Genomic DNA, 15,531 nt, shown 5'->3' with positions numbered 1-15,531 from the left:
GGGCGTCCCCGGAGTGATAGGCCACTGGACAGCGCAGACACCTCATCATGCGGCCTGCGGGCGAGGCGGGAGGGAGAGTTACAAGAGGGCACCAGCTGGGTGTACATGAGACTTCGGGGTGGACGGTCCCAGCTTCAGGAAGGTAAAGAGACCTTCTCGTCCCCAGCCTGGCTCTGCCCTTTCTGTGGAGGGTGGCTCTCCAATGCAAGCCTAGTACCCAGAAGTTGTCCAAAGAGAAAAGTTACTCCACTCTCAGTGAGACGGCGGCTTCTTTTTTCCTTTTTTTAAGAATTATTTTAACTTTTGGGACCAGCAGTTGGCATAATGGCTATGTCACTGGACTCCCATGTAGTCGACTGTGGTTCAAGTCCCAGACCCAGTGGTTTAAACTCATACCACGTACGTGTGCATGTATGCCTTAGTGGGGAATGGAGGAGAAGGGATTGTGGTGTGGCCATTCCCCCTGAGGGGGTGATTTATCTCTTTCTATCTCTCTGTCTATCTTTCTGGGGAGCACACGCACTCTATAGCAAAAACCTCTCCAAGAGAAGAAAAAAAAAAAAAAAAAAAAAAAACGGGAAATTTTCTTTTCATGGTTGATTTGGAACATAATCCCTACTTAATATGCTATCTGGGGCTGGTTGGGGCGCTGGACCATGGTTTGAATCCTGGGCCTGGTGGCTTGCTTTCTCACTTTCTCTTTCTCTCTCTGGTGAAATTAAGTAATAATGATAAAAATAAATTGAATAATTCTTGGGAACCAGCAGTTAGTGTAATGGCTATGTCGCTGGACTCCCACGTAGCCGACCGCGGTTCGCGTCCTGGACCCAGTGGCTTAAAACTCACGCCGGGCGCGTGTGCGTGCGTGCCCAAGATCCCGAGAGGAGAATGGAGGAGAAGGGATTGCGGCGTGACCATCCCCCCTGGGGGGTGATTTCTCGCTTTCTGTCTCTATGTCTCTCTCTGTCTGTCTGGCGAGTGCACGCGCCCTATAGCAAAAATCTCTCCAAAAAAAAAAAAATTGAATAATTCTTAAAAAAAAAAATGCTATAGCATCCGCCGGGCGCGTGTGCATGCGTGCCCAAGATCCTGAGAGGAGAATGGAGGAGAAGGGATTGCGGCGTGACCATCCCCCCTGGGGGGTGATTTCTCGCTTTCTGTTTCTATGTCTCTCTCTGTCTGTCTGGCGAGCGTACGTACCCTATAGTAAAAACCTCTCCAAAAAAAAAGAAAAAAAAGAAAAAAAAAAGCTATCGCATCAAAACTGTTAAATGAAAGGTGAATGCCTGATTTTGTTTATAATAATGTGCTTAATGTATTACTTGCCAGTGTACTTTATGAAAGTTATTTTATTTTTGGGACCAGCGGGTGGCGTGGTGGTTAAAGCACTGGATGCTTTCACATGCCTAACCACGGTTCAAATCCTGGACCTGGTGGCTTGTTTTCTCACCTTCTCTCTCTCTCTCTCTGTGTCTCTCAAGTCAAATTAAGAATTAATGAATGAATAAATAAAGGTAAATAAATAATTTTTTAAAAAGTTATTTTATATTTTTAGGTTTATTCCTTTCCACAAAGAGAGACACACACAGAGAAACAGCACACCCAATGCGTTCTTGACGCTGTGATCCACCCTCAGCTCTGCTAGCCCTGGACCGTGGGCACACGAGTGCCCAGTGAGGCCTCGCACTCAGCCTGGCAGGGCACCTCACGTGCCCGCTCTGCCATGCTCTGTCAGCAAATGCTGCCCCTTCCTGCGCGGTTACCTTTACTTGCTTTGTGGATGTCTTTCTCCATCGAGCAGGCAGAGCAGCAGTGCTGGGGACAGCGGAACCCTTTTGACTCAAAGACAGCGGTGGGGAATTTGCGCACACAAGCCTCATGGTAAAACTTCCCGCACGCACTGACAGAACAGCGCTTCACATCTTTACCAGGCGTCTTACACGAGAAACATGGGTGCAGCCCTGGAGGTCGGGAAGGAAGACAGTGCCAGGTAATCTTGTCAGAGCGCAGCTTAAATAGAAGCAGCTACAGATACCAAGGAGATGCTTCTGAGGCCCGAGCACACGGAAGAAGTTATCACACCCACAAATATGCACAACTGCTATTCGACAATGAAATAATAAATGGAAAGTTTTGTAAATTAAAAAAATTAACATATAAAAAATTAACATATAAAAGGCATTTAAAATAAAAGGCTAAATTAAGGGACTAGTTAATTCATTTCGATAAACTATGATTATAAACTTAGAGACACAACTTTCAGAACAATTTAGGTCTTCAAAAGTAATTCCACTAGAGGCCCAAACATGGTATGGGGGCGCAGGGTGCCACTGCCCGAAGCTGGGAACACTTGGGAGGCCTCGGTACAGTTCCCAGACCAATCTGAACACCCCAGGACAGTGGCGCGGGCCTGTTATCTGAGCTGGGAGGCCAGGGCAGGAGGGGCCTAATAGGCAGAGACCTGTCTAACATACCTTTTTATTTCTCTCCTTCCCTCTCTCGTTTTAAAAAATAACAACATTTGATTGTCAGGAAAGTCACTAAGTTTTTTTCTACATTTCTCTATGTAAAAATGTGTCATGACTTTTCTGACAACCCAGTAATAAATTCCACAGAAAACCAGAACAGAATTTTTAACAGTACTTAGGAACAGAGCGGTAGTCTTTCCCACATACGGTAAATAAAAATGACAGATTCCATTAGAGAAACACTGGTCATTTCTGTATGTAGAACAGACACAAAATGAAGACTCGCAATCCTAATTAAAACTGCAGCAAGACATATCCAAATGCTAGAAGATCAAGGACAGATAAAAATATTAGAATTATCACAGCAGAGACTATTATTTTCAAAGACAGTAAACGAAAATAGAAAAATAGAAGCTCCCAAAATAATGGAATGCTATCTTCAAAGGATGAAAGAAAATAATTATCAAGTCAGAATTCTTTCTTTAAAATTTGCTACAGGACGTGCACTCTCTGGAGAGACAGAGACACAGAGAGAGAGAGTGTGAAATCGCCCACTGGGATGAGGGCCATGCCGCAGTCCCTTCTCCTCCACTTTCCTCTCGAGATCTGGGCGTGTGCACTTACCTTGTGGGAGCTTCAAGCTGCCAGGTCCAGGACTCACACCTCTGTCAACCATGTGGGAGTCCGGTGCCCCAACCACCACACCGCCTGCCGGCCCCTCAAGTCAGTATTCTATACTCAGTGAAAATACTCATCAAGAATGTGAAATTAGGCCAGCAGCAGGTATGGTTAAGGCACAGGACTCCCATGTGTCTCACCGCAGTTCGAGTCCTGGACTTGGCGGCTCTTTTTCTCCCCTTCTCTCTTTCTCTGGTGAGTGTACATGCCCTGTAGAAAACTAAGACATAATCACAAAAATAAAAATTAAACAAATAATTCTTTAAAAAAAAGTGAAATCGACATTTGGTAGAAAGCATTAGCAAATCCTGGTTCTTAAGAAAATATTAATAAAGCTGATCTGCCTAAAAGAGTATCTCAATTAAAAAAGGAGAGAATGCGCCAATATTGGTATCAGAGATGAAAAATGGGGCATCACTACATATCCTACAAAAGTAGACAAGGGCATTACTACATTTTTGCTAATAAATTTGACAATTTAGATGAATGGACAGATTCCTAAAAAAAATACCAACACTGACACAAAAAAATAAATAGAAATATAAATTGTTTTATAAACTATAAAAAGAAATGAAAACTATAATTAAAATTCCTCCAAAAGAAAATCTTAGCGCCAGATGGTTCCACTGGCAAATCTGTCAATCACTTAAAAAATTAATACAAACTATGATAGATCATAAATTAGATTTTCAGGAAAGCCATGACATATTTTTATAAACATGCATCATGACTTTCCAGACAACCTAATAAAATAGAGAAAAAGAAGTCACAAGCAAACGACAAATGTGGAAAAATATGCAACAAAAATGACACAGGATTATACTTTGTTGTATCCAATGTTCACATATGGAAAAAATAAACATAACAAATATAACCAAGTAAAACTTTAAAAGAACTATGAATCCTTACAGAAAAAAAAAAAAACAAACAAAAAAACCCTAATGTCAAAGTGGGGCAGCAGGTGGACTCAATATTGGTTACAGCGTTGGAGTCCCCCATAGCTGACCACAGTTCAAATCCTGGACATGGTGACTTGCTTTCTCACTTCCTCCTGCTCTCGTCTCTCTCTGGTGTGTGCACATGCCCTGTAGCAAATTTTAAAAAACCAAAAAACCAATAATAAATAAAATAGTTCTTTTAAGAAAATGGGTTGTGGGAACCAGCAGTTAGCGTAATGGCTATGTTGCTGGACTCCCACATAGTCGACCGTGGTTCGCGTCCCGGACCCGGTGACTTAAAACTCACGCCGGGCGCTTGTGCGTGAATGCCAAAGATCCTGAGAGGAGAATGAAGGAGAGGGATTGTGGCATGACCATCCCCCACAAGAGGTGATTTCTCGCTTTCTATCTCTGTCTCTCTCTGTCTGTCTGGTGAGCGCACACGCCCTATAGCAAAAACCTCTCAAAAAAAAAAAAAAATCAAATCAAAGGCCTTTTCAGCATCTCACTGAACACACACGCACGCACACACACACACACACACATTGCAAACCCACGTAAAGAAACCTTAATAAGAGCTTCCTATATTTTCTTCAGCTCGTTTCTGTGCACAGATTTTGGTTTGTTAATACAGCTGTGGTCATTCTATCTACTATCTATAATAGTGTCAACATAAAATAAAGTTAAAAATGTTAAAAACAACTTAATTCACATTGTTTGTACAATGTAACTCTTGATCTAAGAAAGCCTAATTATAGACTGTACCTCGATTTATTGAAATACCTATGGGAGCAGAGGAGAGCCCGGTAACTGTCAGAAAGTAAGACGTCACGGGAGAAACTGCCAGCCGCCTGCCGCTCGCTTCCAAAGTGCGTGGGCTTACCGGTTTGGCACTCGACGCAGGTGAACTTGCCATCAGGAAGCGAGGTTAGTCCCAGGCACTCCAGGTGAAAGTGTCTGCAGCAGTCTCCCTCACAAGGAAGCAGAGAGTCGCCCGCACTCTCACAGACCTGTAAGACGGCAGTAGCAGCTCTCAGACCTACCCAGACATGGCATCCACCTGGAGGGCTCGTTAGGACAGGTTTCTGGTACTTCACCTGCACATTCTGGTTCAGCGGGGAGGGGGTGCGGGGCACGGGCTTGCACTTCTAATAAGGCCTGAAGAGGCTAGTGCTGCCTGTCCTGGGCCTTGGCTGTGTGGACCACTGACCGAGACAGCTACCCTGGGTAGAGTGTGAAGTGTGAAGCCCCACTTGATCTTTCACACTTGATCTTTAGACCACTTCAGGGTCTGCAGACTTTGACTTTTCTTCATGAAGCAAAGCTGCATTTTTCTTTTCTTTTTTAACAAAGAATTATTTTATTTAACTGTTATTATTATTATTTTCTAGTTTGACTGGAGGTGGGGGCAAGAAAGCAAGCCACCAGGTCCAGGACTCGAACTATGGTTGGCCATGTGGGCGTCCAGTGCCCCAACCAACACGCCACCTGCTGGCCCCCAAAGTTATTTTTCAGAGTGGAAATACATTTGAAAAGTGAATGTGAACTAAAATGTAAGAAACACTTCCTGGAATCAGGCGCCTTTCACTTCATTGAATAACAGCAGGCCACAGTGAAGGGAGCGCTCCCACCTGAAGGTGTCCCAACTCAGAAAGGGAAGATGGACCCAGAGAAGGATTCAGATCTCAAGACAGCACTCCCTCTTCAACAGAGGCATGCCCTCACTGGCAGAGCCGGGCAGCCGGTCACTCGCCTACCTGGCACAGTGTGTCCTTCCTGCTCAGTCGGCGGGTGCTGCCTGTCCTGGGCCTTGGCTGTGTGGACCACTGACCGAGACAGCTACCCTGGGTAGAGTGTGAAGTGTGAAGCCCCACTTGATCTTTCACACTTGATCTTTAGACCACTTCAGGGTCTGCAGACTTTGACTTTTCTTCATGAAGCAAAGCTGCATTTTTCTTTTCTTTTTTAACAAAGAATTATTTTATTTAACTGTTATTATTATTATTTTCTAGTTTGACTGGAGGTGGGGGCAAGAAAGCAAGCCACCAGGTCCAGGACTCGAACTATGGTTGGCCATGTGGGCGTCCAGTGCCCCAACCAACACGCCACCTGCTGGCCCCCAAAGTTATTTTTCAGAGTGGAAATACATTTGAAAAGTGAATGTGAACTAAAATGTAAGAAACACTTCCTGGAATCAGGCGCCTTTCACTTCATTGAATAACAGCAGGCCACAGTGAAGGGAGCGCTCCCACCTGAAGGTGTCCCAACTCAGAAAGGGAAGATGGACCCAGAGAAGGATTCAGATCTCAAGACAGCACTCCCTCTTCAACAGAGGCATGCCCTCACTGGCAGAGCCGGGCAGCCGGTCACTCGCCTACCTGGCACAGTGTGTCCTTCCTGCTCAGTCCGACACCTCTTCTCGACAAACTCGAATCCACAGACTGCACGTCAGAGACATCGGCGTCTGCAGTGGCCGAGGGGCTATCTGCTTGCTTTCCAAAGCCTACCTACATAAAAACACAGCACATTTTAAGAAAAACAACAAAAATTACTTTAAAGATGATATAAAAGCCCTTTGTGAGACTTGCTCAAATAGATCTTTTTTTTTTTTTTTTTTTTTGATTCTGCTATAAGGCACGTGCGCTCGCCAGAAAGACAGAGAGACAGAAAGCGAGAAATCATCCGGCCATGCCGCAATCCCTTCTCCTCCATTCTCCTCTTGGGATCTTGGGCACGCACACACACGTGGCAGGCATGAGTTTAAGCCACCAGGTCCAGGATTTGAACCATGGCTGACTACATGGGAGTCCAGCGACATAGCCATTATGCCAACTGATGGTCCCTCAAATAGATCCTGACACTTTTAATTTTCTTTCTCTCTAAAACCCATAGATACTGCATTTCTGCTGTTTTGGGAGAAACTGCAATTAAAATGGAAAAATAAGCAAAACAAAACTATACTTCTGTTACCTAAGAGTGGCACAAACAAGACACTCATTAAGTCACAATAAATCAAAGTGATTTTTTTTTCCTATGAGTATTTAAAACATGCCCTGATTTCTCCAAACTAAGTCAGGCAAAAGCATCATGACTTTGGTTTTTTGCTTAAAAAAAAAAAAATTATTTTATTTAACTTTATTATTGTTATTCTTTAATTTGACCAGGGAGAGACAAAGAAAGAGGGAAAGTGAGAAAGCAAGACACCAGGACCAGGACTTGAACCATGGTTGGCCATGTGGGAGTCCAGCACCTTTATAACCACACCACCTGCCGGCCCCGCAACTTTGGTTTTATGCAGTGGGAGAGGAGCACTGTGCCACGGGCATATTTACCTGCATATCACTCAGTCCTCGCGAATCGGAGTCGGACGTGTCTCTGTAAGCTGAGCTTGGCATTTCCACGTCGGTCGAGGCGCGACTCCTTTTCTTTAGAGGTTTACAGGAATCTGAAATCTCGCTGGCACCTTAACACAACACACTGAAATTAATCCTAAAATAGTGCTTAAAGTCGGCTGTTTTCACTTTTCTGTGGGAGAGTATTTTCCTTCCCCAAACTCATCTTTAATGTGGAAAAAGCACAACTGTCTTTGAAACACTGAAGTCACGAACTGACACTTCATAAGCTTCTGAACCTTCCTGGTAGTGAGTGAATTTAATTTACAACTGCTCTGTTAAAACATTGAATTCCATTCTCCTGCTCTAAAACTATTTTCAGTCAACAAAGCCCAAGCTCCAACCTAAAAATCAATTCTGTCAAAATTGCAGGATAGCAGATTGATCTGGAGCAATTCAAAGAACCATTCGATTTGGAGGGGGAAGACATAAAACCCAACACACTGTGTAGCTTACAAATATGGTCGCAGAGACATCTCCATCTTGTTTTTATTAGGGATGTGACAAATCTTTGATTTGTATTCGATTCGTACACGGATAGTGCCATTTTCCCCCAAATTTTGCAATTCAGTTGATTATCGCCCCCCCAAATAAATTGTGGATGCTCATGATTGTTCATCTGAGACTTCCTTGGCGGAGTGGCATTTACGGGGACCGCCACCGAGTGCTGCAGCACGTCTACGCGCACCGTGCCCTTCGGGAGGCACGCGGCTCAGGGCTGAGCTGACAACCAGTGTTCAAGAACAGCCAAACCACGGAGAGCTGGAAGAGAAGCCTCTGTGTGGACGTTGTGCGGGAAGGAATATGGAAAAAAAAAAAGGCAGAGAGTAGTGTGGAATTTTTTTTTAAAACTGTGTGTAATACAAATCCAGCCAAAACAATAGTGCAAAAAGTTACAAAGCAACAATCTCTCGGGCTAATGCAGTACAGGCTATACAGAAACTGCCATGATGAAAGGTGCAGGTCGGGCACGGTGAGTACCAAGGAACCAAGGAGACGGTCAACATTTCAACCCACGGTTTGTGTTCTGGATTTTTTCCCCCAAACTTTCCATACAACAACCAGACAGCTAGACCAGCCCAGCAAGCTATGGTGGGAGTGTGCAGTCCGGAGGAGACCACGGAGATCCGCAACAGGCTGGGTGAGAGTGGCTTGGTGCGTGGCCATGTTCTGTGGTGGAGGATGTGGCTCGTTACGACTGCTCAGATTACTGGAACCTCGCGATCACATCCCCTTCCACAAGTTTCCACTGCATGTTTCCTGACAGCTCTACATGAGGGTGCCTGCCCGCGTGAACGCTGAGTAAAACACAAGTACACAAATCTATCTCCTTCATTGCTGGCGTATGGCCCCAGAACACCACCACAAAGTATTTCCTTGGCCTAAAAGATCACTGGATTAACAAGGAGCTTTAACAGAGGAACAGGAGTGCTGTACTGAGAGGCTTTCGAAGGGAAACACAGGTACCGCCATTTCCGATGAGTTTCTGAAAATGCTAGAAAAAGGACAGACTGCCAAAGACAGCTGTCGTGCTGTTCTCCATGATAACGGCACTAATATTAAAAAAAATAAGAGCTTTTAATGATTGTAATGTATACAGTTTGGGCTGTTTGGCAAAACCCTGCAGATGTGCATTAATGATGCTTTATTTGAAAACAAAAACAGTCCATGTTGAAATTGATCAGTGTAAGTTAAACGGTGGTTTTTAGGCTGGACCCATGATTTAAGCTGTACCCATCCAGCTCAGACCAAAAAAAAAAAAAAAAAATCATCTGAATGTTAAAGCAATGGTTCAGAGTCTTGAAGAAGAAACCAGGCAGGAAAATGCCAATGATGATTGGCAAAATTAAAATCCAAAACAAAGAAACTGTTTATCGAGCCGCCGACAAAGAAATCTTGCATGGAGACTACAAGTCTGGAGTTTCTGGGATGAAATTGTACAGGAATCTCAGTCCACAGTTTCCTCATTCGCTGCGGAGACGGAGCTGTCACTGAATCTGACAGAGCCCTGCACTCCCCGGTCCGCCGACCCTGTGGAATGGTGGAAACACAACGCAATCAGGCCTCCTAATCTCGCAGCGATCGCGATGTCTTTTCTTGGAGCTCCGCCAAGCAGTGTTCCCTCCGAGAGGCTGTTCAGTTCTGCTGAGGATCTCCACGGAGACCATCGCTGCAGACTTCTCCCCGAGAATGCAGAGAGGCTGGTGTTTTTTTTTTTTTTTTTTAAATAATGCAATTTGCCCAGAGTAAACTACAGGTATTAAATACAGTTTGATCTCACCAAAAATGCACAAATCATGCTATGGAGTTTGTACTGTAGTCAAATTGCACACAGAAAATATAGATATAAGCTTAAGGAGGTTTCTTAAACTTTGTGCATATCTCAAATAGATTCACATAAGGTCATCTAATAGTGGCCATAAATATGCTATGAATCCTTTTAATTTACAAAAAGATTTTACAGCACTGTAGAAATAAATGTGGCAAGATTTTTTTCAATCAGGTTGTCTTGTCTGATTTGTCATAGCCCATGTTTGACAAATATTAATAGCTACTATTCGGTATTCAGTCGAATACCCAAAAAAGCGGATTCGTCACATCCCTAGTTTATAAGCCAGTGAAACCCCAGAATCTTATGGAGAAAGGTGGAAACAGTATCGAGTCTACGTGGTGTTCTCCAAATTACCAAAACAAATAAGATTGTTCACGTGGAGTTACAGAATAAGATCAACTCTGAAAGCCACACACACACACACACGCACACACACATGCACACACACACACACACACACACACACCAAGAATTACGGCAATTTCACACTGAAGAGCAACAACAATGATTTACAGAGACAGACAAAAATATATGAGGTACAAATAAGTAATTCTTAAGAACTGGTTTTAATCGAGAAAATGCAAAGCAACATTATTAACTCACCTTTCTGTAATCCAGTCTTCACTGTAGCCTGAGGAACTGTTTCAACCTGTTTAAACAGAAAAAATGCAGCATTAATAAGAAATGTTTTTTATTTTTAAATAACAGAGGGAAAAAATAATTCTTCATTGATCTAATGATGAATGATTAATGTATCTCAAAGCTGAACTCGGTTCCATCTTCTGTGTAAAGCTGTCTCCAGGTCAGGGAGGTTTAAATCCTAGCTGCCTGTGCCGAAGACCAAGTGACCACGCACAGCCACATGCTCCACAGAGGTTCTTCCCACCACTACTCCCTTGGCATATGAAGAGAACAAGAAACTGTCTTCAGTGTCCGGAAGGCAAGAGAGGGGCTGTTTCTGCAACCAGCCCCAGTGCTGCGATTAACCCCTCCCACCCCAAAGATGTTAGCATAAATTTTTACTTACTATGATACTCAGGTTAATGTAACTCACGCCACTTTTAGACCCTTCCGCGCCTGCACTCACAGCTAAGTTGCTGGGAATCAGGACCCTCTCTGTAGAGAGCGCTACAGGGCTCCATACAGCTGCAAGCTCAGTACTTTGGCTGCTAGTGCAGACTTAGGAAAATACGTTTGTGATATGGCAAAAGCACTTTCTTGAGTGTCTTATGAACAGTGTCTTGATCCTACATTAGGAGAGCGAGACCAGAAGTTATTCTGCCAATGTATATGTAAAACACGTGGTGAGCTGAGGATCGAACCGTTACAATTAGAGAAATGATGCTGCTTGGAGGAGTTCCTGTTTACGCTAGGAATTCAACTTCATGTTTCTTTAGGATGTGTTGAAATATGCATGTTGAAACACGTTTTGTAAATATTTAAGGATTTGTTCTAAGCTTTTTAAAAAAATCTTTTATTTTTTACAACAAGTAAAAAAACATACAACAGAAACGCTTTTATAAGATACAATTAGTAATACAAATATAAAACCTTCTAAACAATCACTGGTATTGCTCTACTAACTGTAACACAGTGGCATTAACAATCTGCCCTTCTGTACTCATTCTGGGTATTAATTTTAAACTACCTGGTCACAGGCTGAATCTGGGGACCGGCCGACAAAGTCACGACTTCACTTTGGTAACAAGTACTATAGATTTGCAAGAGCTTAGAAAGATTTATTTTTTGGAATATAATTTCCTAAGTATGAAAGTTAAGATGATAAATGAATGACAAATGATAAATTAGTATGTTATCTAAACTGTAGTTAAATAGTCCAGAAAAATTACTTTACATGCTTGGTGAACCATTAAGCACCCACAAAGTTAACTTTTAAATTTGGAAGTTTACAATTATGAAGGAAATAATTTAAATAGAAAAACCCACACACTTCCCTATTAAGTGGCTTTAAAAATATAAAACTTAACTGGAATGAATCCTACTCAGAATTCATTTCGCTTAATAATAGCAGGTGCCTGGGCTGTAAAAATGAATATTCTTTCTCTTAAAAAAAATTAAGAAAAAAATTCTGAGTTTAATTTAAAGGAGAACAGCTTCTAAAAAGTTTTTTGAAAAGGTAATTTAACATATTACTACATTGATCACACTGCTTTAATACACTTCAGTCAAAATGTACTGTTCCCCCCTCCACTTTACTTAAATATTGTTTATCTGACAAACGGCTATCAGGTGAGTGCCATTCCACATTCCAAAAAATCTGTGATAGCAACAGAAAAACCAGATCATCTATGATTATCTGCATCTTAAATATAAGATATAAGTTAAATTAATTTGATTTGTTTAAAAAATAAAATCAATACATACCAGCAGCTTAAACCAAAAATCAAAATTTTTTTAAAAAAGGGAACTCATTGATGGTTCCAAATAAAAATCATGAAAACATGAAATTACGTTGCTCACAACAGAAATTTCAAAATAAGTGTGAGGGATCTTTAAAGAGTCTTGCACTCTGGCTCCCCACCTCCTGAAGCCTGGCTGTGCTCTGTGAAAACGCCTGAAGCAGAATCACAGGGACGGCTGTGTTAGGACCGGGCACTAGAACCCACCAGGACAGAAGCACAAGAAAGTCCAGAGAGGACACCCAGTGTGGGGCAGTGTGCTGTCTTTCAAGACCCCAGTATGAGCCTCGACATCGCAATACAATGCTTTAACTCTCTACGTGTGGGAAGCCAACCTGCTCCTTTTTGATCTTCTTCTTTGGCACAACCTCCGTGGACTTCTCTGATTCAGAACGAGTTCTAATTGATCTTCTCTGTTGTTTCTTTTCTACCGAGCCTAAGAGATGATGTAAACAGACACAAAACTCATTTCAGGATGTCTTGACTTTTTGTTTTCCTTTTTGGTTAGAGGGCAGGTGAGCTTGACAGAGACAGAGAGAGAGGAGGAAGAGGAGGAGGAGGAGGAGGCAGGCTCCTCCCTATGGGGATGGCCACACATCGATCCCTTCTCCATGTCACCCATCCTTTGGAATTTGGGACATGCATACATGCCTGGCACCTTTTTCAAGCCGCCAGGTCCAGGACTTGAAGCACATGGTTGACCACCTAGGATGTGGCTGCACCAGGCCACTGGCCGCCAGGTCCAGGACTTGAAGCACATGGTTTCCCACCTAGAATGTGGCTGCACCAGGCCACTAAGCCAGCCCAGGATGCCCTGACATTTATGTAACTAAGAGTTGACCGAATTCCTTGTTTTTCTTACCCATTACTTACGGAATTTTAATGATAAATTATTAAAGATGTTAAATACTAGGAACCATGGAAATTACCCACTAGTTTACACCTGTAAAGACTGAGGAGCCAAGACTGGACTCACAAAGGGTCCCAGATTGACGGGTAAAGGCGGGGTTGGCTTTTAAAACATTGGGAAGTTACACCCGGAGGCACAGTTCAGTCTTCAAAGCAGGTAAGCATATTTAGGGACAGATAATTGAGAGGATAAAAAGACTGAAGGAATGGGTAAAATGACTGTATTATCCAGTTGAATTAGGAAATACTGGTTCAGAATTCAATCAGTATTACACATTTAGCACTTTCACAATTGAGTTCATTCTTTATGTAAAATGGTTAACAGTGTTTCGTGCACTTGTAAGTTTTGCTGTTGTTATTAACAGCCAAAGCATAAAAAATGGGAAAGGCACAATGAAAGTGTGACCAAAGCCTAATCATGAATTCAACCATCAAGGACTTGTTATACTTTAAAACTCCAAGTTATGGAAGACTAGTGGAAATAAACTATCAAGCTTTTTCATGTTAAATGGTAAAACAAGATTTTCTCTTTCCTTCCTGAGGGAGACAGGGTGGGGAGAGAGAGGGAAGGAGAGAGGCAGGTATTTTGACAAGGTCTTATGTCACAATCCTCCTGCTCCAGGCTACCGATTACCTGGGATTACAGGCTCATGTGACCATGCCAGGCCTGACCTAGGCTGGGCCAAGAACTGAACTTGGACCTCCATCTGAGCAGTGGTACAAGGCACCGTGGCCAGGTCCAAGGTTTTTAAACATAGTTTTTAAAAAGTAAATGGGAAAAAAACTCACATAGACCCCATTTTTAGAAAGGATAACTCTTAAGTGGACAAACTACAACTGGAAAGGACACTAAGCCAGGAATGAGCTCATCTTGTGACCCTGAGGAAGAATGATATCGCAGGCAGCTGTTCTCTGCATTTTCAGCACTCAGACCACTGGAAGGGCTCTCCCTAAATAATACTGATGTTGGACTTGCAGTGGAAAGAAACTACGATGCCGGCCCTCTTATAAATCAGACAGAAACCACCTCAATAAGGTCTTCCGGCCCAGCTGTGCTAGTGTGTCCTGGCTGACTCTGCTTCTGGGCAGGCTGAGGCCACGTGGGAGGCCAGCTTGATTCCTGCCCCCTCCAAAAGCCAGGCGTAGTGCTATACCTCCACAGCCCCAGCTTCTCGGGAGGCTGAGAAGAGGATCACTCTGTCTAAACACACACACACACACAGGGTCTCTCTATGTCACAATCCTGCCTCAGTCTCCCAGTTAACTAGGTTTCCAGACAGACATGCACACATACGCACACCACACATACATATACGAATGAAGCCTTCCGTGTAATTCTTTTATTTTTTTTTTTTTGTTTCGCTGCTCTTGCCCATGTATAACTGACTTCCTTCACCTTTTTCAAGCCTAAACAAAGAAGGATCCCACTGCTTTGTTTTGAGGAAGGAGTGGGTAGTCTCATAACATACTGTTCTGAAGCTGTGGTTAGTCCATTTTTAGCAGAGAAGTCACAAATGAAGATGTTGGCTCCTTACTTTACTTTCTTTTTTTTTTTTTTTCCTAAGAATTATTTATTTATTATCATTATTTTTCAATTTGCTATAGGCCATGTGCGTTCATGAGAGACAGGGAAAGTGAGAAAGCAAGCCACCAGGTCTGTAACTTGAACTGTAGTCAGCCATGTGGGAGTCCAACATCTTAGTCACGATGCTGCCTGCTGGCCCCCACTTACTTTCCTTTCACTCTTCTTACATGGATAAAAGTGATACACTGAGGAAAAGAAGACAACAGAGACTATTCTAATAGGACAACTTGAGGATCTCAGAGATCCGATCTTCAGTATAACTATCAATATTCAAGTACTACTAGGGAAGACAAAAATGAAGATAAATTTGGTTTAAAACAAACAAAAATCTTTACTTGTTCTGAAGATGACAATAAAGGCACTGAAGGGTAGATGAGCTGTGACCCACTGTATCAGCAGATAAGGCAACATGACTTGGAATTACTCCGAAAGCTAGCCAAAACACATGCATGTAAAACCACTACCAAGCGTTGTGTTTGCGTTCTAAGGGAGGGGAGGGGAGCGTGTCTGGATTTGGAAAATTGTTCAGAAATCTAGTAAATACAAAGGCAATTCTTTAAACCACCGAGTGTGACAGAGACACATTCCATGTACCTTCTCAATTCACTAAGAAAAGGCTTAAAAATTCTCTTTAACTGAAATGATGATGCAACTGATTTCTATATTTCTTTTTTCTTTTCTTTTTTTAATTTGCCAGAGGCACAAATGCTGGCCAGGAGAGAGAAAGGGGGAAAATGATAAAGCACCTCCCCATAGGATATGGTCAAGCCCCAATCCCTTCTCTTCCATTTCTCCCACCTTTTTGGATC

General features: G+C 42.8%; 1 protein-coding gene across 3 annotated transcripts in view; it reads right to left on the bottom strand.

Moving 5' to 3' along the window:
- Window positions 1-15,531, bottom strand: part of NSD3 (nuclear receptor binding SET domain protein 3) — an 86,691-nt gene that overhangs the window by 29,887 nt on the left and 41,273 nt on the right. For 2 of the 3 annotated variants that reach the window (XM_027769151.1, XM_027769150.1), the window contains 6 exons: window positions 12,564-12,664; window positions 10,412-10,457; window positions 7,417-7,547; window positions 6,463-6,591; window positions 4,968-5,094; window positions 1,764-1,961 (listed from right to left, as the gene is read on the bottom strand). In XM_027769151.1, the coding sequence (XP_027624952.1) occupies window positions 1,764-1,961; window positions 4,968-5,094; window positions 6,463-6,591; window positions 7,417-7,547; window positions 10,412-10,457; window positions 12,564-12,664 (732 nt within the window). Of the gene's footprint in view, window positions 1-1,763; window positions 1,962-4,967; window positions 5,095-6,462; window positions 6,592-7,416; window positions 7,548-7,947; window positions 9,508-10,411; window positions 10,458-12,563; window positions 12,665-15,531 lie in introns of those variants that run through there. The other variant, XM_027769152.1, reaches the window with a different exon arrangement.

Source organism: Tupaia chinensis, unplaced genomic scaffold, assembly GCF_000334495.1.
Source record: "Tupaia chinensis unplaced genomic scaffold, TupChi_1.0 Scaffold148801_1, whole genome shotgun sequence".
Classification (NCBI taxonomy): domain Eukaryota; kingdom Metazoa; phylum Chordata; class Mammalia; order Scandentia; family Tupaiidae; genus Tupaia; species Tupaia belangeri.
The sequence above is the reverse complement of the archived record's forward strand: the minus strand, read 5'-3'. Positions and strand labels throughout refer to the sequence as shown.